Consider the following 26709-nt stretch of genomic DNA (forward strand, 5'->3'; position numbering starts at 1 on the left):
AGCTCTAGACCAGAGGTCTCCAAACTTTTTAATGCCGCGCCCCCCCAGTTGAAAAATAAACAGTTTGAAGACCTCTGCTCTGGACAGTGACTAGAAGCCCTAATGGCAGCAAGTGTGGACTCTGAGCAGGTTCTTCTCAGATTCTTCACACACACCAAAACACAAACGAGGAAAAGGACCAATGTGAGCACGGTTCAAGAACCAGCACCCTAGTGCAGGAAGTACTACATCCACTAGGACATCACGTGGCCTCCTGCATAGTTTAGCTGCAAAAGCTGACACTTCCTGTACCCCAGATACTATTACATATCATGCATGCGCCCTGCTGCCTACCAATAGTTTGCCTAAAGTTATTTTAGATGGAACCACAACTGAGTTTAATGTGTATGTGGCTGAACCATCCGTTTAACGCAAATTCATATGAACTCTGCTTTTAACCAATACCATTATAAACTAAGAATTTAATGTATGCCCTGCTTGATTCCTCTCGTAAGAAAGAGCAGTAGTGGTAGGCCTTGATAAGCCTGTGGTCAAATACCTGAAAGCTGGAGGATTGTGGCACCAAGAAGTCAGAACGTAGTAATTTACCACTACTGCTCTTTCTTACGTGTCCATTTCCTTACCAAGGCACACTACCGATAGGTCCACTCCTAAAAGTTCCAATTAACCTTCTGGAGCCCAGCTAACTGATCACGGGGCTCCCTCGTTACCTACCTTTGTCACGTACCATTCCATACGAACCCCGCTTTTAAAGTAGACCTCTTAGAACCTTGTTTTAATGCTAATATATGCCAGTCTGAACTTAATACTTACCTGCCTGAACCCTGCTTTTAGTATATACCTGCCTGAACCCCTATTTTAATGTATACCTGCCTGAACACTGCTTTTAATATATACTTGCCTGAACCCTTATTTTAATGTATACCTGCCTGAACCCTGCTTTCAAAATATACCTGCCTGAACCCTGCTTTCAAAATATACCTGCCTGAACCCTGCTTCTGGTATATACCTGCCTGAACCCTTCTTTTAATGGATACCTGCCTGAACCCCACTTTTAATATATACCTGCCTGAACCCTTATTTTAATATATACCTGCCTGAACCCTGCTTTTAATGTATACCTGCCTGAACCCTGCTTTTAATGTATACCTGCCTGAACCCAGCTTCTGATATATACCTGCCTGAACCCTGCTTTTAATGCATACTTGCCTGAACCCCGCTTTTAATGTATACCTGCCTGAACTCTGCTTTTAATGCATACCTGCCTGAACCCTGCTTTCAATGTATACCTGCCTGAACCCTGCTTTTAATGTATACCTGCCTGAACCCTGCTTTTATTATATACCTGCCTGAACCCTGCTTTTAATGTATACCTGCCTGAACCCTGCTTTCAATATATACCTGTCTGAACCCTTCTTTTAAAATATTCCTGCCTGAATCCTGATTTTAATATATACCTGCCTGAACCCTGGTTTTAATGTACACGTGCCTGAACCCTGCTTTTGAAGTATGCCCGCTAGAATCTCTCTTTTAATGTAAACTGATCTGAACCCTGTGTTCTGTGCATACCTGCTGAACAGTGTGCTTGGAGTTTTTTCAAGCGTTTATTGTATGCTAGTCTCAACCATGTGTTTCACGTATAACTTGCGAACCCTGTGTTTAATACATGGCGAGCTGAACCTGCTTTAAAGTTACTTCACCTGAACCTTGTGTTTTACGTATACCTGTTGAAACCTGTGTTTAATGAATAAAAGTGCTAACCGTACTCCCCTGACCCTAGTGCTGTGTACCCCGCTGCACCCTGATTTTAACATATAACCTTGCGATTCTCTAACAGTCTGCTCTGGAAGCCCAGATACTCGTTTCTTGGATTTCTAAGTGGGGTCTTAGCTCCTTCCCAGGGCTCACGGCCCCCCCTGCGGCATCTGAATGTCTTTGGCAGCTCTATCAGGGCTCCTTACCTCTACCTTTCGCGTTTTTCTCTATCCTCGGCTGGAGATAGTTTGTCAGAGCTGCCATTTTCCCTCTTTTGGTGATTCCAAGCCATGTCCCGCCTTCTTTTCCTGCTTCCATGTCCAGACCTAAGGCGGAGGGAGAGATGAAAGTGAAAAAACAAGAGGGAAAGAAAAAGAGAGGGAAAAACCATGTCAACGCTTCCCAATAAATGTATACCATATCATATGTGATCTACAGGGCCCTGTCAAAAACACCACAAGTTGCTCTATGAAGATAATACTCGTGCATTTCAAGCACAACTCCTCATATGAACAGCTTCACACATGTTGTTTATCTCTGAACAATAGATATAAAAGTTGGCGCCATTCATACCATGACGGTGGGGATGAAGAATTCTAGGACACTTGGACTCGATGGTCGGTGGCCCTTAAAAGGCACTTTGGTGGACTCGCAAGTTAACAGCTTTGTTCAGGGTAATATTTCACACTGGCAATGTTCATGGAATGTGGAGGGGTGCCACTGAGGTGCATGGCCATAAAACAATATCGTAAGTGTGACATCAATTTACAATTTTTTATCATTGCTCTGCCTAGTTTGAAAGACTGTTTTTTAAATCCCGATGACCAATCTGAAGAAGTCTGAGTAGCATGGAATCGTTAGCAACATCCAAACTGGCTTCTCCTGGGACTGGCCAGGGATGAGAACACAGAGCTGTTCCATAGTGCCTTTAACCAAAAACGGAAGGTACAGTAAGGACGGCAGCACTTCAGGTTTGACTCAAACAGTTCAGGTTTGGGCCCACCTGTTGAGTCACTCAGACCACCTGCCCCATAAGGCCCTATTCTGTCCCCTTGTTTTTGTTTGGAGCAGTAGGAACACTTCTCCCTGAGGGCTGACTGCTGTGATCAGGTCAGCTGGAATGGTTGTTGGGGAAGTGAGAACACCGGTCCCTGAGGGCTGAATGCTGTGATCAGGTCAGCTGGAATGGTTGTTGGGGAAGAGAGAACACCTGCTCCTGATGCCCCGCTGCTGTGCTCGGGTCTGGGGAAAGGGCTTTTGGGGAAAGGGCTTTTGGGGAAGGGGAACATCTGGCTGTGAGAGCTGATTGCTGTGCTCAGGTCTGGGGAAGAGAATGAGCCCGATGGAAGCTTTGCTGGATTACGAGGGACACTGTCACACGGAGACCTCCAATGTCTGAGTCTGACTTCACCAGAGGTGACAGTCCTCAAGAGGGAGGTTGAAGAACATTTCCTCTAAGAAGTCAATTGGTGTGAAGACCATATCCAGCCCCAGTCCTAATAAGTTTCAATTTAGAGTCACCAGACCATGGATCATTGCAGAAATACAAGGCATACTCCAGTTTCAACAGCAGGTAAACACTGATACAGAACAAGACTGTAGGAAGTTGGCTCTGTATGTACTATTTCAAAGTAAGAAATAGCATGCACAGAGTCCAAGGGTTCCCCTTAGAGGTAAGATGGTGGCAAAAAGAGATAATTCCAATGCTCTATTTTGTGGTAGTGTGGTCGAGCAGTAGGCTTATCTGAGGGTAGTGTTAAGCATTTGTTGTACACACACAGGCAATAAATGAGGAACACACACTCAAAGACAATTCCAGGCCAATAGGTTTTTATATAGAAAAATATATTTTCTTAGTTTATTTTAAGAACCACAGGTTCAAGATTTACAAACAATACTTTAAATGAAAGGTATTTCACTTAGGAACATTAGGAACTTTGAATTAGAAAAATAGCATATACAGTTTTCACACAAATGGCAATAAACTATTTTAAAACTGGACACTGCAATTTTCAACAGTTCCTGGGGGAGGTAAGTGTTTGTTAGTTTTGCAGGTAAGTAAACCACCTACAGGGTTCAAAGTTGGGTCCAAGGTAGCCCACCTTGGGGGTTCAGAGCAACCCCAAAGTTACCACACCAGCAGCTCAGGGCCGGTCAGGTGCAGAGGTCAAAGTGGTGCCCAAACCGCATAGGCTTCAATGGAGAAGGGGGTGCCCCGGTTCCAGTCTGCCAGCAGGTAAGTACCCGGTTCTTCGGAGGGCAGACCAGGGGGGTTTTGTAGGGTACCGGGGGGGACACAAGTCAGCACAAAAAGTACACCCTCAGCGGCACGGGGGCGGCCGGGTTCAGAGTGCAAACATGCGTCGGGTTTGCAATAGGATTCAATGGGAGACCCAGGGGTCTCTTCAGCGATGCAGGCAGGCAAGGGGGGGGTGGAGGGGGGGGGGGAGCTCCTCGGGGTAGCCACCACCTGGGCAAGGGAGAGGGCCACCTGGGGGTCGCTACTGCACTGGAGGTCGGATCCTTCAGGTCCTGGAGGCTGTGGGTGCAGTGTCCTTACCAGGCGTCGGGTCTTTGAAGCAGGCAGTCGCGGTCAGGGGGAGCCTCTGGATTCCCTCTGCTGGCGTCGCTGTGGCGGCTCAGGGGGGTCAACTCTGGCTACTCACGGGCTTCGCAGTCGCCGGGGAGTCCTCCCTGTAGTGTTGGTTCTCCACAAGTCAAGCCGAGGGCGTCGGGTGCAGAGTGCAAAGTCTCACGCTTCCGGCGGGAAACGTGTGTTCTTTCAAAGTTGCTTCTTTGTTGCAAAGATGCTTCTTTCTTGGAGCAGAGCCGCTGTCCTCAGGAGTTCTTGGTCCTTTTAGATGCAGGGTAGTCCTCTGAGGCTTCAGAGGTCGCTGGACCCTGTGGAACGCTTCGCTGGAGCAGTTCTCTTGAAGTGGGGAGACAGGCCGGTAGAGCTGGGGCCAAAGCAGTTGGTGTCTCCGTCTTCTCTGCAGGTTTTTCAGCTCAGCAGTCCTTCTTCGTCTTAGGTTGCAGGAATCTCGTTACCTAGGTTCTGGGAGCCCCTAAATACTTGATTTAGGGGTGTGGTTGGGTCTGGGGGGTTAGTAGCCAATGGCTACTAGCCCTGAGGGTGGCTACACCCTCAATGTGCCTCCTCCCTGAGGGGAGGGGGGCACATCCCTAATCCTATTGGGGGAATCCTCCATCTGCAAGATGGAGGATTTCTAAAAGTCAGAGTCACCTCAGCTCAGGACACCTTAGGGGCTGTCCTGACTGGCCAGTGACTCATCCTTGTTTTTCTCATTATCTCCTCCTGGACTTGCCGCCAAAAGTGGGGGCTGTGTCCAGGGGGCGGGCATCTCCACTAGCTGGAATGCCCTAGGGCATTGTAACACGAAGCCTGAGCCTTTGAGGCTCACTGCTAGGTGTTACAGTTCCTGCAGGGGGGAGGTGTGAAGCACCTCCACCCAGAGCAAGCTTTTGTTTCTGTCCTCAGAGAGCACAAAGGCCCTCACCACATGGGGTCAGAAACTCGTCTCTCAGCAGCAGGCTCGCACAGACCAGTCAGTCCTGCACTGAACAATTGGGTAAAATACAGGGGGCATCTCTAAGATGCCCTCTGTGTGCATTTTTTAATAAATCCAACACTGTCATCAGTGTGGGTTTATTATTCTGCGAAGTTTGATACCAAACTTCCCAGTATTCGGTGTAGCCATTATGGAGCTGTGGAGTTCGTTTTTGACAGACTCACAGACCATATACTCTTATGGCTACCCTGCACTTACAATGTCTAAGGTTTTGCTTAGACACTGTAGGGGCATAGTGCTCATGCACCTATGCCCTCACCTGTGGTATAGTGCACCCTGCCTTAGGGCTGTAAGGCCTGCTAGAGGGGTGACTTACCTATGCCACAGGCAGTGTGAGGTTGGCATGGCACCCTGAGGGGAGTGACATGTCGACTTAGTCATTTTCTCCCCACCAGCACACACAAGCTGGCAAGCAGTGTATCTGTGCTGAGTGAGGGGTCCCTAGGGTGGCATAAGACATGCTGCAGCCCTTACAGACCTTCCCTGGCATCAGGGCCCTTGGTACCAGGGGTACCAGTCACAAGGGACTTACATGGGTGCCAGGGTTGTGCCAATTGTGGAGACAATGGTACATTTTAGGTGAAAGAACACTGGTGCTGGGGCCTGGTTAGCAGGGCCCCAGCACACTTCTCAGTCAAGTCAGCATCAGTATCAGGCAAAAAGTGGGGGGTAATTGCAACAGGGAGCCATTTCCTTACAAAGACAAATTAATCGGCACAGAAATTGTGATTTTAAGGGACCCCTCTGGAAACACAGTGCTTTGATTCGTAAGGATAGGCTTTGGTACAAACATCTTACAGATCACAAGAAGCAAGAGTTCTTTAAAATGATTTGGTGAAGGGTGTTGGATATTATCGAGAGGGGAAAGGTTGGTCATTTGGCACTGACCAAAACATTAGTTAAACCTCCTGGGTCCAATGCACTGAATCCCTGTTCAGCTCTCAACATGATGGGTCAAATTTGAGAAGAGCTCCTTATTACCCTTTTCAATAGATATGTAATGAATGTTGGTGCCATTCATTCCATAACTGTGGGGATTAAGAATTCTAGGACACTTGCTCTTGATGGCCTGTGTTCCAGGGCCCTGGTGGACTCCCACGTTAACAGCATTGTTCAGGGCAATATTTCAATCCAGCAATGTTTCTGGAATGTGGAGGGGTGCCATTGAGGTGCATGGCCATAAAACGATATTGTAAATGTGACATCAATTTGCCATTTCTTATCGATGCTCTGCCCTGGTCTGCAAGATTGGTAATCAGGATTAAAAAAAACCTATCTGCTGAAGTTTGAGTAACATGGAATCGTTAGCAAGACGCAAACTGGCTTCTGTGCTAGGATCTCTACAAGTGGCACTAGCAATACTGGTGGGACTGGCTAGGCATGAGAACAACCAGCTCTTCTGTAGTGCCTTTTTAATAGAGTTTTCCACAACTTTATATATATATTATTATAATTATTATTATAATTTTATATATATATATAAACTTTATTTATATATATATATAATTCACACAAAAAAAAAGAAAGAAAGGTCACAGTGACAAAGTTAGGTTCAATATTTTTCACACATAAAACCATTACAAAATCCACAGTTATTGTTATGTCGAGAAACTATATGTCGTGCCCTAAAATAACTATAGTTCGCAGCCCCGCCATGAACAGCTTTCTCATCAATAACTTTATTGCAAATGTTGCAGTGATATTATCAATGTTTTAGAAAATGTAACGACTGATATAATATGTGGGGTAATTAGCAGTGCACGACGAGGGAGCAAGTTATAGTTACCCTAGGGAGAGCAATTATTATTTTATTTTTTAAAATTTTGCTGCGGATCCTCTGCAAATTTGAAAAATGGTTTGGCCTCAGGCAGGGACCCTGTGGGACCCCACCACTATACCAAGGCGGTCAGTGTATTCCTATCCTGCCCCTTGTGGGTTTCTTTTGCCTTTTTTGGGGGGACTAGGCCGAGTCCCAAGATGGGTGTCACCCCTTCCTGGCTGAAGTGGTGACAGCCAATCACTGCATTGCTGTTGACAGTGGATCCACCTCTCTAGATGTACATCTTTTTTCTTTAATAACTCCAAACCTACTAAACAGGATTACACCAAATTACAAAAAGCACTTTTTATGAACCAATAAATAGCTTTCTGCCAAATTTGGTGTTATTCCGTTCAGCGGTTCAGGTTGTAGTCGTGCCTAAAATCCCTGTGGGAAACTGCATGGGGAAAATGGAATTGGATACCCCTCTCCCTCCAACTTTTCTCAACCCCACTTGTGGAATCACCCTTAAATTTTCCAAACAGCTGCTGACGTGAGTGGCAAACTAGTTTTGAAAATGTTCAAAAGATCCGTCAAATGGCACCCAGTTATGAGCAAAACAAAAAATGCTGAAAAAGCAGCCAGAACTCTGCTCCAATGTGCAATTTTTTTTTTATTAGTTCCAGAAACACAACCCAGCACGTTGGCGCTACTGCGGGTCTTGTTCATGGTGTCAGTGACAACATAAGAAGGTAAAATGGACATTAAGATACATACTGTAGAAACAAACAATGGACATTACTAGACATAGATGAGGTACTATGATTGGAATCAAGAATTAAATTGCAACCAAAAAGGTCCGGCTACATCAGGGAGAACAAAAGATATTTCATCTTGCCTGTTTTCTATGGCAAATGCTTGGACGCAAAGCTTTATCTCTGTCATCATAGAGCGGTTTCATATCCCATTACTATTTGATACCTCAGAAAGTGGCGGCACAATTTGTGTTACAATTTTATCCATTTAGCCCAGTGTTTGTTTCTACAATATGTACAGGCGGTCTACAGAGAGGGAGGAATCACTTCATCATATTAATATGGACTTCTTACTCCTGACAGAACCTAGAAAGAAGGTTATTCTCTCGCTTCTTGAATAAAGGGTGCTCTGAAAGTTGATGGGAAATGGCCCATGAGTTCTGATACTCCGCCTACTATTAGGTTAGGGGGGCTTACCTCAGATTAGGTAAATATCTATCTTTTGCTTGCAGGTATGCAGTACTCCTGCAGATCAATGTGACACCCTTGTGACGTAAAAGGGCAACTCAAAAATCAATGTTTATTGGGCGGGGTTGCCTTGACTCAATGAATGCTAAAACCGACATAGAATAAACAATGTCATACTGCGTATGGTCCATAAAGAGATATATATATATATATATATATATATGTGTTTATACAAAATAAACATATCTGTATATATCGATTCTGAGTGTACATATAGTGATGAAGAACGATGATGCTATTTAAAAGGAAAAAGTTTACATGAATTAAGAATGCTAAAATGCGATAGGGTAGAAACTTTCAGAGCATATGGCCTGCCTATAGCTATATATATGTGTGTGTGTGTGCGCGTGCATATATATATATATATATATATATATATATATATATATATATATATGATACATGTACATACACATAAATGCGTAGAGTCAATTACATTTGTGGAATGTTATATATATATATATATATATATATATCTCAGCAGGCCACTGTGTTTTAAAGCAGAAGTCGATACTTCGCAACAGATGCAGAGATCCACCCTCAAAGTGCACTCTGGATAATCCAAGCCTCACCTCTGCTTTTGTTTGTGCACACAGGAAGGCATCAGGTTGCTTGAGCCTTAATTTAGGAATCCTCAGCCTTTCCTGAGAGCGCATAGTTCCCATCTCTTGGAAGAGTGGCTCAGAATTAAAGCACATCTCAGTAAAACGAAGACCACAACCGCAGGGAGGCTTTCTGGACAAAGAAATATATCCTAGCACCTTAAATCACTGTGTGAGCCTACCACATCACTGGTTTGTCTTTTTGCACTCACCACTGAGGATGTCATTGTTGCTTCCCCAGAAATCTGCAGGTCTGGAGGGTCTGAGGTAGGTCTCGTCCCTATTGGCTGCCAGAATGAGCCTGTAAAAACAGGAAGTAATAAGACAAAAACCTTAGAAAGTGGATACACTGCTCTCCCATTCTCCACCTAAGGGTTATTTTGTTACTTTCAGACAATCCTCATTTTATAAATAAACAATTTTAATGACATTTGGTATGAGATAATTACCAGCAAACCAAGGAATGGCACATTATAAAATCTGCACAGCTGTGCAATGAAGACAGCAACATTATTTTTTATTTTTAGTTCACATTTTGATAGGCAGGCAATGCAACAGACAGAAACCCATTCAGTAACCCACTATGTGCTCAGACTGACAAAATAATATTGATGTTAAACAAACACTGATGCGACCAGATTGCGTTGTGCGTCTTTGAGTTACCTCGAGTTCAGCATATCAGTCGCTCCATGGCCAGACACTTGTCCACAACTCTAATCAATGCACTGACCTCAGGTGCCTCACCATACCTCTCGCTTTATGTACATGGTTCTCCTTGGTTGAACTCACGCCTCAGCTAATGTGTTTGTGCTTCTGTTGATGTTTTGACATCCAAGTCTTCCAACAGACCTATAAATGCTTGTTTCAGAGTGAAAGGAAGCTGCCACCTCCCTATCTTGGCGGGGATAAAAGCTATCCCAGTGCAGAAAGTTGAAATCATTGCACACCCTCAAAATGTATGCAGGAAACTGATTCTCCAATAGGTGATGCATGTTATTTCATATTACATAAGGGAACCCGGGTATGCAAGCACCTGAACTATATTAGTAGACCGCGGGCTGAAGCTGCAATTTCCGTTGGCCCCATATGGACTTCCCTTTAGTCCTCGTCCTTTAACTCCCATACATCAGTTTTAGGCATCAGGCTACGCAAGTCAGGGAGAAGGCCAATTTTTTTGAAAAAAGTAGTGTGCTTGTGCATGGTGTAGCTGGAGGTATCTATAGGAAATGGACTGATGCAGCTGAAAGTCAGTCTGGAGTTCTGCAAACGACATTAAATGGTCTAGCTCTGTAGCATCCTCTAACCTGGAGATATGAATTGTGATCATCAAGTGTGTTATAAGGAACTCTTCTCATATTTGGCCCTTCCCATACGTGTTTGTGTTGTCAGGTGATCGGACTAAATAGTCACAACGAGAGGCTCTCGCTAGGTGCCTGACACTATGCAAGCCGCCTGAGAGCGACAATCTACCACCTGATAACCCTAAATGACATGTAGGTGATTTGTGCCGCCCAGGGGAGGTAATGCAAGCAGCACTGCTGGACAGTCTGGGTAGGATGCCTGACAGTGCAGTCAACAAACCCCCACCAGGTCCCTTGCAGCACTCATCCATCAACGCCCTAAGCACATCACCTGCCGTGTAAAGGTAAAAAGGGATGCTGATGATATACCTAGGGTAGTGAAAGGATAAAGATGCAGTGAATGGCGTGGTTTGGGGTGTGGGTACAACATACTGAGAAGGCCCACCAATTCATAATGGATATTGGAAGAGCTCTCCACAGACTCAAGTCACTGTTAAGGGAATGAAAAACATGGGCCACGTTGTACTTTCAGACTACATACATACAGAAGGAAGCAAATCCCACACACTCAGCCTCAAGTCTCAACTGCTGGGAGTTGTCCTCTCGTCATCTTTGAAAATGATTGACGCCAATTCACCCGAAGTCCTAAATATTCCTCAAACAAGTTTAGGGTTTGAGTCACTCACTGGTTCGGAACCCCTGCGGAGGGGTAGCGTAAGAATGATCTCAAGTAGTCTGAGTACAGAGTGACATCATCCTCCACCTGAAGACCCACTGGAAGCCTCACATGAGAACATCAACCTGTACCTACTGGGTGAGCTGCTCCATTGCAAGCGCGAGTAACAATGCTAATAAGAGGCAACCTTAAGAGGGCCGTCAAAATCCACAAACAAGCGCAGTGATCAGAATTACCAGAAGGGGGCCTTCAAATCCATAAACAAGTGCACTACGGCGATGTCTGATACGGAGTCCGGTGACTGACCCAGCTTTAACCTAGTTTGATCTGAGTGAACCTACAACTGAATCATCCCCAAATACTGAACACTTTGTTCTCTGCATTACGCAGGCTTCTAGGATGTGCCCCACCCTTAAAAGATGTCATCTTAGGAGCCCGCTATTATCACTGCCTTTTGCAGCTTAGAGGGTAGCACCCCTGTCTTGTTGGAAGTTACAATCATCCCCCGCACAAGTGGACCCATTGCCCACAGATCGTCATGTCGAATGTACACCCCCCACCAAGTTGGAATCGAATGACCCATTGCCTTGGTTTCTGCAGCACTATTGCCCAGCTTGTTGTTTGCTTTCACTTTGTCAGGAAATCCTGTTTGCCTTGCATGTTGCATAGGAAGCTCCTGAGGCACGGGGGATTGCAGCGTCTCCCTACTAGATCCTGCCATCCTGACTGCCAGGTGCCAATGCAACGCTTCCTCCGGCTCCGCCTTGTTCCTTGGAGGTAGCTCAACCATATCTCCCACCCGCTATAACCACATCCATCTGCCCTCGATCCTCAGAGAGAAACAGGCTGGATTTCAACACTAACAGCTATAAGCCACTGAGAGCTCATAGAGGAGAGAATACAACACAAGGACAGTCTTCTGAACACAAGTGGGACATAAGGAGATCAATGATGCATATTTCTTTAATATAAACAGCGTTGCCTTTATTGGCAGCTAAAACAAGTCTGATGACTGCTGAACACATCTGCTGTACTGTGGATCCTACATTATAATTTATCTAGGTTTCAGAGGTGGATCACTCTAATATCCCACCTGCAAATTACAATTCAATTAAACCCAAGATTTTAACTCATGGTGAGCTTTGATGTGAAAGACACTGAAAATGTTGACATAAAATTACAGACACGTTTTTCTTTTTTTTTTTTTAAATCAAAGATTCTAACTATCTTGTGTATCCTCAGGAAAATAGAGCAGCAGGAAACCAGCTGAACACTTTCCAGAAACCAACCTGGAGCACAGAAAAGCCAGGGTGAAAGTGCTAGATGTGCAAAAAGGGGTAAAGAACTCGACTATACCTCAGATGAAGCAGCCAAATCTAAGTGGAAGCCAGAACCTTAAGCAGCAGACCTGCCTTCCACACGACATATAAACATTGCCAATCTTAAGGCTTTTGGGAAGAATATGAAGATTTATTTTCTAATTTTCCATATTTATTTAGGAATATAATAGAATTCCAACCTTCTGAACATGTTCCTTAATGCACGACAGATTAGGGGGAGAGGATGAGTTATGAAACTCCAACACTCTGGCCGGAGGGCAATAGATGAAAGTACATGAGTTACCAGCAGAGGCAGAGAAGAGAGACAGTATGGCCTCTCATTGCTTCTTCCGGGTGACAAGGGTAGACAGAAGATAGGACGCTCATCACCACTACATCTTGTACAGCGACATGGCTGTACAACATACAGCTTAAGATACTCGTGAGAAGGATCTCTTTCGGCCCGCCAAGCAACTGGGGGAACATTAAAAAAAAAAAAGCAACTAGTTATGGATTTTCAAGAGGTGAACTCTAAAGGGTATCTTTATAAGTACCCCGATTTTAAATTATCCAGTCCAAAGGAAGTAAAATGTGGAGGGGGCGGGGACTATGGAAATTACTTCTAAATAATTTCACCTAAGGCTGCTTGTGAGCCACTGTACAGAATAATGTCGGTGACTGAAGGTTTGTGCACCAGGTCCAACCTCCAGAAAATTATTCTCAAACTTGATTCCAAATCTGGAGATCAGCTGGAAGTTTCAACAGGACCGGAGGATAAGAGGCCTCGGTTTGGAATCTGAAGGGAAGTAAGTGACCCACCCCGAGGAATCAAAGGTGGGCTGGTCCACTAAGCGTCTACGATATAGTCATTTAAAGGGATTTGCTCTAGATACAGGAGAAGACTAAAGACTATTGATCTTCTCAGAAGACAAAAGCCCCAAGGACCTGCTCTTCCAGACTTTGAGACAACATTTTTGTGAGCTTCTCTCTAAGATGATATAGATGAGTGCCAGACTACAAGGCGTTTGCCTCTCCTGGCACCTCATGAAACCTATTCAAGGTTCACTCGTGACCCTGGCAGGCCCTAGTAACTGCTACATGTGCTAGGGAGGAGCAGCACCCTTGCCCGTCCTGGGAAGTGAAGACCTTCACAGTGACATCCGGTTGTCCACTCAACAGCAATATGAACTGACAAAAATGAATAGGGATACATATTGGAAATACTGGTGGCCACGTGGACCATGGGAGAGCAAAATTTGAGTGCTGTGATGGTACATACACCGATTCTCAGAGACTGCTTATGTAAAGATCTTCCTTATACACTGGCCTGAGATCTAAAGGCTCTGTCCATCTGAAAATGAAGAAAGTGGGTGTACAGAAATGCAAATGATGGGGAAGTTTATGCAGGGCTTGTACAATACAATAGTATCTGACACTCAGAGCTTGTCCCTACATCAATGGGCCAAAGTGGCCTTAACTTCAAACACCAAAGGTGCAAGTATTACAATTCCGGTCTATATAGGTGACCTAAAAGAGGAACTGCGAGCTGGACAAGCAAGGGGCTCCATGAGTGTGTGACAACAGCTGCACACCAGGAATGTACATGTGCTTTTTACCCCGGTACGTGTAGCGTGGTACAGTCTGATACCACCCACAATATGGCACTCTTAAAATGTACAAGAAACAGATGAGGTGAGGTGCAATAATGTGACCCTTTACTACGGAACTGAAAATAAGGAGCAACGAAACCACATCCCCAATTAATCACACTCCTATATATGTTTTTATTTAGAAACATGGAGGCAGGCCTGGATGGTTTTCGTGAAAGAACACGCCACAAAACATAAGTGAAGCAACAACAAGAAAGAAAACATATTTTTCATGTACTTTTCCAGAAAGGAGAAAATCTGACTTTATGGGCTGTTAGAGTAAAATAGACTATTTGGGAAGAACAATAAGTTAAATTCACTATATCCACAATTGATTTTCATGTGCCAGGTGAAAAACGCCCAATAGTAGCACTGAACCGGCAGACATTTACTTTTGTATGAAATTAGTCTTGAATTTTCTTTTGTTCCGTAGTCTCGCCTCCATAGTTCTGGCCCCATTTGCTGTGGGCTCCATCTATGAATTATTTTCCCAGGACTGCTCATTGCCGGTGTGAGGGCTCTGACTTTAGCACATCTCTAGTCTTGGCTCTAGACAAGAGCACAGAACGTGTTCATACACAGGTGGCAAATTGACTGGGTACTCTTTCCTGAGCCTTTTGATAAAGTGGTGGACTGCATTAACTTTCAGATTTGCATTTCCACCACCCCTGCTCTTGTCCCAGTGATTGCACTTACCTGTTATTTTTCCCGGCAGCTGATGTTGGCGTCTGTTTGGAGATCACTTCCCCTGCAATGCAGCCCTTTGTGATCCAGCTCTGCCCCTTTCACATTGGCTCTGCCTCAGGCCCCTTAGTCCTGCTCGCACAGATCCTAGCTTGTTCCTGATAGACTTGATAGAATACCCAGTTTCAGCTTTGGGGAGTGGGGACTGAAGATCACATTTCCAAAGCATGTGAAGACTCTTCTACACATCAACCCAAGTCTTCTCTTGATTTAGTAATCTCCAAGCTGATTTTGGGTATGTACTAAATGCTGTGATCACAAATTGGCGTTTTCCACTGACATTTGCATAGCCACTCCTTCCAGCTTTTGCAATGATGCTGTTAAGGAAAGATTGTATGAATACTGCAAAGGGGGAGTGAGATTAAGTTCAGCAATAAGTGCATGTACTTTGTAAAAGTGAAGCATTTCTTCTGTAGAGGTTTCGACTCGCTGACCCACCAGTGCAAGAGGCCAAAACCCAAGCTAACAGGGGCTGACAACCTGCTGCATCTCACTGTAGCATGTGATCATCCTTCTGAAATCAACCTTCAACAGATCCCAAGAACATCCTGTGCTAGTGTCCAATCTCTAACCTGTCTTTCTTCAAACTTGATCACTGTAAAAGAAGTGACAAAATATCTCCAGACTAGATTGAAAGCCCTCATACTTTCCACATCCAGCAACTGGACTTGAGTGCCTCAAAAATCTGCGGCAGAAACAACCAGCACCGCTTATGCACTTAGAAGCTAAAGCCAACAGATATGTATAGGAGAGGTCCACTGACACAACAGGTCCATCACTGTTGGGTCCAATCCTCACTTCTATCCAAGGGGTACGTTACCACTCGCTGTTACAATTGAGATCCACCAATAAATAATCTTGGTTTTTTTTGTAGATCTACATTCCGCTGGACCATGGACCTGGGATGAGAAACAACTAAGCCAACTGTCTTCAAAACATCTTCTGGTGCAAGGAAATCATCCTGTATGTCAACACAACAAAAACACAGGTTATCCTTCATGGGAAAGGAGCCTAGGTCTTCCTTACTTTCATGTGGCTAAAAGACAGTCAGTGTAGAATTTAAAACGTCTGGCTACTTTGTTTTACAAGTAACTGACTTTTTAACCAAATTGAATAAAGTATTTCACCAACATCTTCGGGTGTCACTATCAAAGCAGTGTTTAGGCTGGTCTATCAATGGGAAAACTTTAACTTTGTGGATCCAGAATCAGGCTGCCAGAAGTGCCTAATCTCAAAGAAATAGGAATGTATTTTTCAGCCCTAAGTTCCTTTACTGACCCTGGTCAACAACATATTGACTTCAAGTCCAAAGCTTCATACAGAATGCTCTAGGGAACAAAGTCCTTGATCCTGCAACAATCTAGCCACCTACAATGTCCCATAAAGCAATAAAAGATTAGGACACTTCATGCTAAATTGGCTACAAGAGGCAAGGCAGGAAGTAACAAGGAGGCAGCAGGATCAATATCACTGGAGCCCAATTCTAGAACAAACTGAAATCCACACTGAGAGCTCAGCCTCTCTACAACAAATTCAGGCAGATGTGAAAGCTTGTCCTCTTCTGGAGCCCTCTGCTTTATGGATTATCCACAAAGACCATGTCACCTGGAACCAAAGAACCGCCACTAGTTCAGACAATATTGTTCCGACGAAAGGCTGACTGTGACTCTGTGATCCACATGCAATCTTTGCAGTCACACATTCTATGTAGTAGTCTGAAGTAGCCATGAGGTGTCTTTATTAGCACTATATAAAACGTCTTTAAACAAAACCCATAAAAAATAGGTTCTGACATTTTAATCATCCACATAACACTTACTTTTTTCAGGAGAAAATATGCCCTGTCAGGATATACAGTGTATGAAAACAATTCCCAAACTAAAACTACCTCTCTGAGGAGGGCTCTGTACACAGCAGAACACTTAAGACTATTGTTCTTGGAATGCAAAAGCTTCACATAACTGGTGTTTCAAATACTGCTTCGAAGTACTCTTCCTACAATATCTGAGATTTATAATTTCTTGAACAACACTTTTGCATGCAGCCTGATATGATATTGCTGCGTATTGGTCCTCTCATAAAATGAAGCTGTTGTGTACCATTTTTCCTAAAATGTGTTGCCCATGATCACATTCTGATGAAGTGAGATAACAGACTACCTACCTCTCTATGTCATGACATCACAGAAAACTGTCTTCATGAATAACACGATCTGTCAATGTAGTGCTCTCCTTTGAATGTGATATCTCAGGGAACAGTTATTCCCAACAAATTCTGATTAGTCTGAGAGATGAGCTTTCAATAACGTGACAAAGGCTGGTAATCCAGTAGCTACAGTAGTTATCTCTACTAACCAGAGACAGTAGATAACTAACTTCTACTGAGAACTCCTCTCTCTACAGTTTAAAATCTAGGAATCTTTGAACACCGTACCTTAATTTCAGACATAGGTGTTAAGATGTTCTAACAAAATAAATGATAATTTTAAGTAGTGCTCTTCCTGTGACGACAAATCTTGAAATAATGTTCTCTTAATTGATTGACATTTCTAGGTGCTCTCCTCCTGGTAATAGAATGTTGACTATTGCGGTTTTGGTCACAGGATATTGCTAAGTACAGTTCTAGGAAATGTTTTCCATATAACCTACAACACTGCAGCACTGTTCTTCAATAACATGATAGAAGAATCCCAGGCAGCATTGGTATGGCTGTATACATACACCACCTGCCTGCTTTCCCTCAGTTGTGTAGGGTACTGTTGTGTTGGGTCTGCTGAGGTTGCATCTTCGACTGCACATGGCACCTATCTGCATCAGTCCCAGTGGCAGCTGGCAACTCTGTCAGAGGTTGGGCGGGCAAATGGGTGGGGGTGGGATCATTGACAAGTGCTAGATGCAAGGTGGCTAGGAAACAAAATGAAAAAAATAACTTAGCTTGCTTGCTGCAGCCTGCACGAAGACACGTCCTCCTGCTCCAGTCCTCTTCTGCTCTCCTCGAGGCTTTAGTCAACTCCCTTTGCCAATCTTGGCACCGCTCTCATGCTGTTAACCAGCATGACAGCAGCACCAGGAATGGATAGAGCAGACTCTCTCAGCGCTCCTAAGAGCACTGCAGGCTTGTGCTTTCTCTAACCCAGCTGTCACAGAGAGATGAGTTAGAAAGATTTAAAATGTGCATGTCTGGCTGGCCGATGCAAGACGGCCGGCCAAAGAGACATGCGCACTTTAAACTTAAACTGTCGTGCCCATCACTGCTCTTCCCTGCTGCCAATCAGCAGCGGCCCGCCCCCGGCCTGACGCTTGGCTCGGGATGCGGTTATTGAAAGATAAAATGATAATAAATTAACTTTATTATGTAGGAGGCTGGCCTGGCTTGTAGTGGGTACCAAGGGGTACTTACACTCTGTACCAGGTCCAGTTATCCCTTATCAGTGTAGAAGAGGTGTTTCTAGCAGCTTAGGCTGATCGAAGGTAGCTATAGCAGAGCAGCTTAGGCTGAACGAGGAGGCATGCAAAGCTCCTACTATACCACTGGTGTCATATGTACAATATCATAAGAAAACACAATACACAGATATACTAAAAATAAAGGTACTTTATTGTTATGACAATATGCCAAAAGTATCTCAGTGAGTACCCTCAGTATGAGGATGCCAAATATACACAAGATATATGTACAGAATACCAAAAATATGCAGCAATAGCAAAAGGAAGTAATGCAAGCAGTGTAAAGTTACAATAGATTGCAATAGGAGCACATAGCTATAGGGGCAACACAAACCATATACTCCAAAAGTGGAATGCGAACCACAAATGGACCCCAAACCTATGTGAGCTTGTAGAGGGTCGCTGGGACTGTAAGAAAACAGTGAGGGTTAGAAAAATAGCCCACCCCAAGACCCTGTAAGGTAGGTGTAAAGTGCACCTACAACCCCCAGAGAGCACAGAAGTCGTGATAGGGGGATTCTGCAAGGAAAACCAACACCAGCAATGCAACAACAGTGGATTTCCAGACCTGAGTACCTGTAAGACAAGGGGACCAAGTCCAAGGGTCGCGACAGTGTCGAGAGTGGGCAGATGCCCAGGAAATGCCAGCTGAGAGTGCAAAGGAGCTGCCACCGGATGGAAGAAGCTTGGTGTTTTGCAAGAACAAAGCGGACTAGGAACTTCCCCTTTGGAGGATGGATGTCCCACGTCGTGAAGAAGCTTGCAGAAGTGTTCCCACGCAGAAAGACCGCAAACAAGCCTTGCTAGCTGCAAGGGTCGCGGTTAGGGTTTTTGGATGCTGCTGTGGCCCAGGAGGGACCAGGATGTCGCCACTTGGATGAGGAGACAGAGGGGGCGCCCAGCAACTCAGGGAGCCCTTACAGAAGCAGGCAGCACCCGCAGAAGTACCGGAACAGGCACTTAGAAGAGGAGTGAACCGGAGTCCACCCGAAGTCAGAAAAGGGAGTCCCACGACGCTGGAGGACAACTCAGAAGATTGTGCACTGCAGGTTAGAGTGTCGGGGACCCAGGCTTGGCTGTGCACGAAGGAAATCCTGGAAGAGTGCACAGGAGCCGGAGCAGCTGCAAATCACGCGGTATCCAGCAATGCAGTCTAGCGTGGGGAGGCAAGGACTTACCTCCACCAAACTTGGACTGAAGAGTCACTAGACTGTGGGAGTCACTTGGACAGAGTTGCTGAGTTCTAGGGACCACGCTCGTCGTGCTGAGAGGGGACCCAGAGGACCGGTGATGCAGTCTTTTGTTGCCTGCGGTTGCAGGGGGAAGATTCCGTCGACCCACGGGAGATTTCTTCAGAGCTCCTGGTGCAAGAAGGAGGCAGGCTACCCCCAGAGCATGCACCACCAGGAAACAGGCGAGAAAGCCAGCAGGATGAAGCGATACAAGGTTGCAGTAGTCGTCTTTGCTACTCTGTTGCGGTTTTGCAGGCGTTTTGCAGGCGTCCTGAGCAGTCAGCGGTCGATCCTTTGGAAGAAGGTGAAGAGGGAGATGCAGAGGAACTCTGGTGAGCTCTTGCACTCGGTATCTGAAGAATTCCCCAAAGCAGAGACCCTAAATAGCCAGAAAAGGAGGTTTGGCTACCTAGGAAGGAGGATAGGCTACTAAGAAAGGTAAGAGCCTATCAGAAGGAGTCTCAGACGTCACCTGCTGGCCCTGGCCACTCAGAGCAGTCCAGTGTGCCAGCACACCTCTGAATCCAAGATGACAGAGGTCTGGGGCACGCTGGAGGAGCTCTGGGCACCTCCCCTGGGAGGTGCAGGTCAGGGGAGTGGTCACTCCCCTTTCCTTTGTCCAGTTTCACCCCAGAGCAGGGCTGGGGGATCCCTGAACCGGTGTAGACTGGCTTATGCAGAGATGGGCACCATTTGTGCCCATCAAAGCATTTCCAGAGGCTGGGGGAGGCTACTCCTCCCCAGCCCCGACACCTTTTTCCAAAGGGAGAGGGTGTAACACCCTCTCTCTGAGGAAGTCCTTTGTTCTGCCTTCCTGGGCCAGGCCTGGCTGGACCCCAGGAGGGCAGAAACCTGTCTGATGGGTTGGCAGCAGCAGCAGCTGCAGTGAAACCCCGGGAAAGGCAGTTTAGCAGTACCCGGGTTCTGTGCTAGAGACCCGGGGGATCATGGAATTGTCTCCCCAATGCCAGAATGGCATTGGGGTGACAATTCCATGATCTTAGACATGTTACATGGCCATGTTCGGAGTTACCATTGTGACGCTATACATAGGTAGTGACCTATGTATAGTGCACGTGTGAAATGGTGTCCCCACACTCACAAAGTCCGGGGAATTTGCCCTGAACGATGTGGGGGCACCTTGGCTAGTGCCAGGGTACCCACACACTAAGTAACTTTGCACCCAACCTTCACCAGGTGAAGGTTAGACATATAGGTGACTTATAAGTTACTTAAGTGCAGTGGAAAATGGCTGTGAAATAATGTGGACGTTATTTCACTCAGGCTGCAGTGGCAGGCCTGTGTAAGAATTGTCAGAGCTCCCTATGGGTGGCAAAAGAAATGCTGCAGCCCATAGGGATCTCCTGGAACCCCAATACCCTGGGTACCTCAGTACCATATACTAGGGAATTATAAGGGTGTTCCAGTATGCCAATGTGAATTGGTGAAATTGGTCACTAGCCTGTTAGTGACAATTTGGAAAGCAGAGAGAGCATAACCACTGGGGTTCTGGTTAGCAGAGCCTCAGTGAGACAGTTAGTCATCACACAGGGAACACATACAGGGCACACTTATGAGCACTGGGGCCCTGGCTGGCAGGGTCCCAGTGACACATACACTAAAACAACATATATACAGTGAAATATGGGGGTAACATACCAGGCAAGATGGTACTTTCCTACATTTTACCATTGTATTTTTCATCTCTGGGGGCAATTTAGTTAGTGGGGCGACGCTCCTTCCCCTTAACGGAGGAGCCGCCCCTGTTCAGACCTCTGCATGATCTGCTCTACACTGGGTTGCACAAGGGTCAAACAGGAACCGCCACGCTGTGTGGGTGTTTGACCACCTCTTCCCCTTTCACCTAGACATTCCTCCCTACTCCAGATGGCTGCAATCCAGACATAACAGTCTAAATTCTAAATTTCCCATGTGGCTGTATTACTGATTCAGTCCAGATGAAGTAAAACAGGCCACATAATAGAACTGATTTTTCAGTGCTGCTTTTCTGATATACGACACAGCTGTGGAACATAAAAAATAAAGCACTGTTCGAAAATAATCCCATCTCCAAGATCATTTTTCCCTATAAATGAAGACCTCTGAGTTGTGTGAGCCTGTAATGGAGGCCGATTGCTGAATTCTTTATCATGTTAGATATTAGACTAATGTTGTTCCTGCACATCTTTAATGCAGCACGTAGGAGGCAGACGCCTTTGTGTGTACTGTCATCTTTACAATGGGGTCTATGTTGAACTAACAACCTCTGGGTCCTAGTGTGTATTTAGGCTCTTGATAGGAACCAGCAGCAGAAATAACTAGTGAACTGAAATCATATGAATCATTATATAGAGACCCCCTAGAGTGCCTGGTAGTGGGCAGTTAGAGACGGCAGATGGGTGTACTAGAATCCATTTTCATTTTGAGTACTGACACCACTCCTTATACCCACCTGCTGCTGTCAAGGACAATAAAGGGTTCAAATTATGGTGCTTGCAGTAAAGATTTGTATGAAATCCAGATGTACTCACAAGGATGTGCCATGAGGCCTAACTGGTCATCTCTCAGCCACTAGGTGAGAAAAGAAACTGATTATTTTTTTACTTTGCATAGCGCTATACCAGACACCACAATCCTCTTCAAAGCACTAGGTGGAGCGAGTTGAGACCCTCCAGATGGTTCTCATTTTATTTAGTGATCCTCAAGGTGGCACTGAGATGGCACATCTGGCCCCAGAAAAAAATCAGTCCAGGAGACCAGAGAGTGGGCAGAGCCACTGTTTACAACTTATTAAAGCTGTCAAGGATCTGAAGACTCTTAGAAAGGAATTTCCTTCTCTGCTGAGGTCCAGTCTATGGGTCATAGAAGCTGTGACTGCCTTGTTCAGGCAGTGATGAGCCCAAAGCAGAACCACTTGCTTCAAGTTATTAAAGTTGTCAAGGAAGATGAGGCTCAGGGATTGTATTTTCTTCCCTCCTGGAGCCTGGCCTCCAGGACCTTGGAGTGTTTGCGTGTGGAGTGATGCCACAAACCACCCTTGAGAGATAACGGTGTTCATGTCTTTGGAGTTGAGGCTGTGTTGTTGGAATGTTAACAGAGACTCAGTTACCCCTAACGGTACAAACCAGAGTTTTGAGGGGTTTCCTCTGGGTTTTGTTCTTTTAGTCTTACATTGGCACAAATAAGCACTTTGTGTGGATCCTATTTTTACGTATGTTATTTTGTATGGTACACACTGAATAACATAACTAAATTCTAGATAATGATGAGAATTTAGATCGGAGTAAGAGTATGGAACATGTAGAAAGGGTGCATAGGCCTGTTGTGGATGGGTTACACTACCGAAAAAAAAAAAAAAATCTCTTAAATGTTGGAAGTTTGGGAGCACTGCCTATTGTCTGAGGAAGGCCATTCCATGGGAGGAGTCCTGCTACAATGAACCGCTGGTCTCCTCTGATCTTGCAGCTGGTTTTGAGATGAGTAGGGGTGGGTGCTTCTGAGTGGATACATGGACCACATTTCGCAAGTAGAGAGCACCTCTTGATCAGAAAGCTTTGTGCACGAGATCGGCCACCTGATTATGACGCCCGGGACATCTTGTTTGGGGTCAAGGGCAACAACCCTCTGCAGCACAAACCCTTTGGCTGGGTAATGTGTTTCCAAAAGATAATGCTGTTCGAACTTGTATTTATGGTTCATTATTTGAAAACCTTCATTATTAGGGTGAGTGCTGTAAATAAATGTTTTAAGGTCACACTTCACTACTGACGTTGGTTCCAGTACAAAAAAACAAAAAACGTGTATACACATGTTTGAAATGTTTAGGCTATGAGGCTAAGTATAATGCTCCCAGAATGCTCTCTGATTAGATGCAAATGAAGTGTCATTTAGTAAAATGTTTTGATGCATGCTAGTATTACCCAAAAATATTTTAATGGAAAATCCGTGTAACCATTTTCAACACCATTATGGGAAGCATGAAAATGAACAAACACTGACAAAGCCAACTGATCTGACATATTTTTATAAGTCTTTTAGTTTCATCAATGCGTGTCTTGTTTTGACATGGCTTTTGTAACACTTTATTGTTGTGGGAGCTACCAGGCCCTCAACATTGTAACAAACACTGGCAAAAAAAAAAAAAAAACGTTTTTGAACTTTAAAAGCACACGTTGCCACAAGTGGCATAACAAAGGCCCCGCAGCCGCACTCCAGGGGGCCCATTCAGCACAGCACCTGCCCTGAGTGAGTCTGGAGAGGGGGCTCCTCCATGTTCTTTGCAAAGGGGCACCCTCCAGTTTCGTTACGTCACTGATTGCCACTGTAGTTCCTGACACTAAACAAAACTACTTTGTGTGCCAATATGCTCCTTGTGGAAGAGAAGAATGCGATCACTCACAGTAAAGCCAGCAGAAAGAGAGAGAAATAGAAGTTTAATAAAAACAAAATGTCTTTGTTAACACCAGACCTAATTAGGGACCAAGACCCACATGTAGGTAGCTTTTTGCATGTCGCAAACAGCGACTTTCGCGGTTTGCGACGTGCAAAAAGCACATTGCGATGCACAAACCTAGTTTTGCGATTCGGTAACCTGGTTACCGAATCGCAAAACGGGTTTGCGACTCGCAATTAGGGAGGGGTGTTCCCTTCCTAATTGCGACTCGCAGTGCAATGTAGGATTGTTTTGCGAACGCGGGCGCAAACCAATCGCAGTTTGCACCCATTTCAAATGGGTGCTAACACTTTCACAAAAGGGAAGGGGTCCCCCTGGTGAATGTCACTGTAAAAAACAATTCAGAGCAGGCAGTGGTCCTGCGGACCACTGCCTGCTCTGAAAAAATGAAACGAAAACGTTTCATTTTTCGTTTTTGTAATGCATCTCGTTTTCCTTTAAGGAAAACTGGCTGCATTACAAAAAAAAAAAAAAAAACTGCTTTATTGAAAAGCAGTCACAGACATGGTGGTCTGCTGTCTCCAGCAGGCCACCATCCCTGTGAGGCCGTCATTCGCAAGGGGGTCGCAAATTGCGACCCACCTCATGATTATTCATGAGGTGTGTAATTGCGAAGCCCTTGCGAATCACAGATGGTGTCAGGGACACCATCCTACATTCGGATTTGCGACTCGCAATTTGCGGGTCGCAAATCTGAACCTACCTACATGTGGCCCCAAATTCTTAAAGAAAGTCACAAGAGTGCACCCATGGTATATGTCGTACCCCTATAAAATATTTGTGAACTGTATTTTAGCATGGGTAAATACGCATGTGTAGATTTGTTCATGTGAAAATCTATTGAGCATTTGCAAGTTCATTTTCCCTCCAGCCACTTTCTTCCCAACCCTGGAAGAAGTTCCAATTCTGCCATTGTCAGGAGTAAATGTCCAACCTTTCTTATTATGGGAAAATATTAGAGAGAAGCTGGTGAAAATCTTTAAAACATGCAGGTTAGTAGGTTTGCAGACTCAAAGGCATTCCAGCCCTGGAACTATTGCTTACTGCTTCCTCCAGCCCCAGTATGCAGATCTGCAGAAAGGTGGAAAAATAAGGAAATTGCTACAGTAGGGATTGAAACTGCAAGTATTCAAGCCCTACTATGGTAGTAGCCCTGGCATAATCAGAGAGGCTATTATCAGAGCTCTTACATAATGAGATTGCTGCCATAATTTGGCGCCACACTACATGGCACCAAAGGGACAAGTAGATCTTTTTACAGGACAAGTAGATTTGAGAAGCAACCTGTCCTGTGGACAAGTAGATATTTTAATAAATTCCACACCCCTGGAATTCTTTCCAGTTTTTGGATCAATGACCTTAGGCAGGCTGAAGTAAAGGAGACTGTAGTAGCTCAATGTAGAAAGAATCAAGGTTCTAGTTAGTTGTTTGGTAGTTGGTGTGCAACAGTGGGAGCAAACTTTCTCAACAGGGAGAGTTGGAAATTTGAACTTTTTATCTCAGCCTTCATACGCGGATGAAATGGTGGCTTGGTGTCTCACAGGACTGCAGGAATTTTGTTTTTAGGTGGAGATGGGCCAAGTCTTTGCAGGCTAACCTTGGGGTTGTTCCTATGATGAGTTTCTGTTTGCCCCATTCAAGTTAAATCCTACCTATATCATACCTTGGAAATGAGGTTAGTTGAGCTCTATCTGAATGAGTTGGAGGAGGACAACAAGGATGGATGAAGTACCCACATGTGACAGTCCTACAGCAGAATTCACCCACAACAACAGTGATTTGTTAACTCTGGATAGACCAGTCCAGCACTGAGCTTGTCACTCCAGCAAGCAATTATGGGCAATTGTGGTTAGCTGTGAATCTGCACGGAACAGATATTATATTTATTTGGAAGTTCTAATAGGCCTGGAGTCTGGGCCCAACATACCAGGCCTTTAGGAGCCAATAACCCACATTCATTGTACAGGCACATGGAAAGATGACTTATCTTGACTATAGAACTGATAATCCTGTCTATCTGGAAAATCCCTAGAGTAGCCGACAGGGCTTATGAAAGAGGGTACTGGGCACATACAGCCTCGTAGCCGAGTGCCACTGAAGTTTCAATGGATTATGAATAAGCATAGAGACCAGGAGTTACAGTTACCTGTGCAAGGGAGCAAGTGGTCAAGTCCATCCAGCATTAGAGAACCAAGTCTGATGATGAAAAGTCCAACACTGTCAAGTTACTCGACCAACGTATACACCAGACTAAAGACCAGCATAACATTTACTGTGCTCCCTTGAAAAGAAACCAAATAAACATTGCTAAACAACAATGATTAATGTAATAAATGACAACTAGCTGTTGATGCCGGGAACCTTCTTACGAAACAGTAAGAGAACATGAGCAGAATCGTAAGAAGTGCAATTCCCGCGATGATCTGGAGCCTTCTGAAGTGGCAGGCATCAGACAGCGGTGATTTTTAAGTGAAACATCAATACATCTCATCCGCCTCCTAGGGAGCAGGTAGAGAGACTGATATCCCAGTGGTGTTTTAACACAAAGTGCAAGAGGGTTTGCTGATTGGTTAGCAGAAGCTATTGCTGACCTGGGCAGAAAAAGCATCTTTAAAGGCTTTCTGCAAAGGATGACTGATCGTGCAGAATTGACCTGTAATACGCGGAGCGCCTGCTGAATTACAATTGCTCTGTCTTTGCCCCACATAAGAAAGAGGCACGTTCATCTTATACCCACAATCGGATCCAACTGAGAAGATTCATCTTGAGTGACAGTGACTCATTACAGCTCATGGCCATCTTTATTACTGGTTCTACTCAAGTTCATGGTTTTCAATTTAAATTTTATTCTCATGCATTAGTATATGTGGCACTTGTTGAAAGACGAAGGAAACATCATT

General features: G+C 44.9%; 1 protein-coding gene across 3 annotated transcripts in view; it reads right to left on the reverse strand.

The window, feature by feature from the left end:
- TANGO2 (transport and golgi organization 2 homolog) overlaps positions 1-26709 on the reverse strand; it is a 379061-nt gene that overhangs the window by 154040 nt on the left and 198312 nt on the right. For all 3 annotated transcript variants that reach the window (XM_069215283.1, XM_069215284.1, XM_069215285.1), the window contains 2 exons: positions 9202-9290; positions 1962-2081 (listed from right to left, as the gene is read on the reverse strand). In XM_069215283.1, coding sequence (XP_069071384.1) covers positions 1962-2081; positions 9202-9290 — 209 coding nt within the window. The remainder of the gene's footprint in view (positions 1-1961; positions 2082-9201; positions 9291-26709) is intronic.

Source organism: Pleurodeles waltl, chromosome 11, assembly GCF_031143425.1.
Source record: "Pleurodeles waltl isolate 20211129_DDA chromosome 11, aPleWal1.hap1.20221129, whole genome shotgun sequence".
Lineage (NCBI taxonomy): Eukaryota > Metazoa > Chordata > Amphibia > Caudata > Salamandridae > Pleurodeles > Pleurodeles waltl.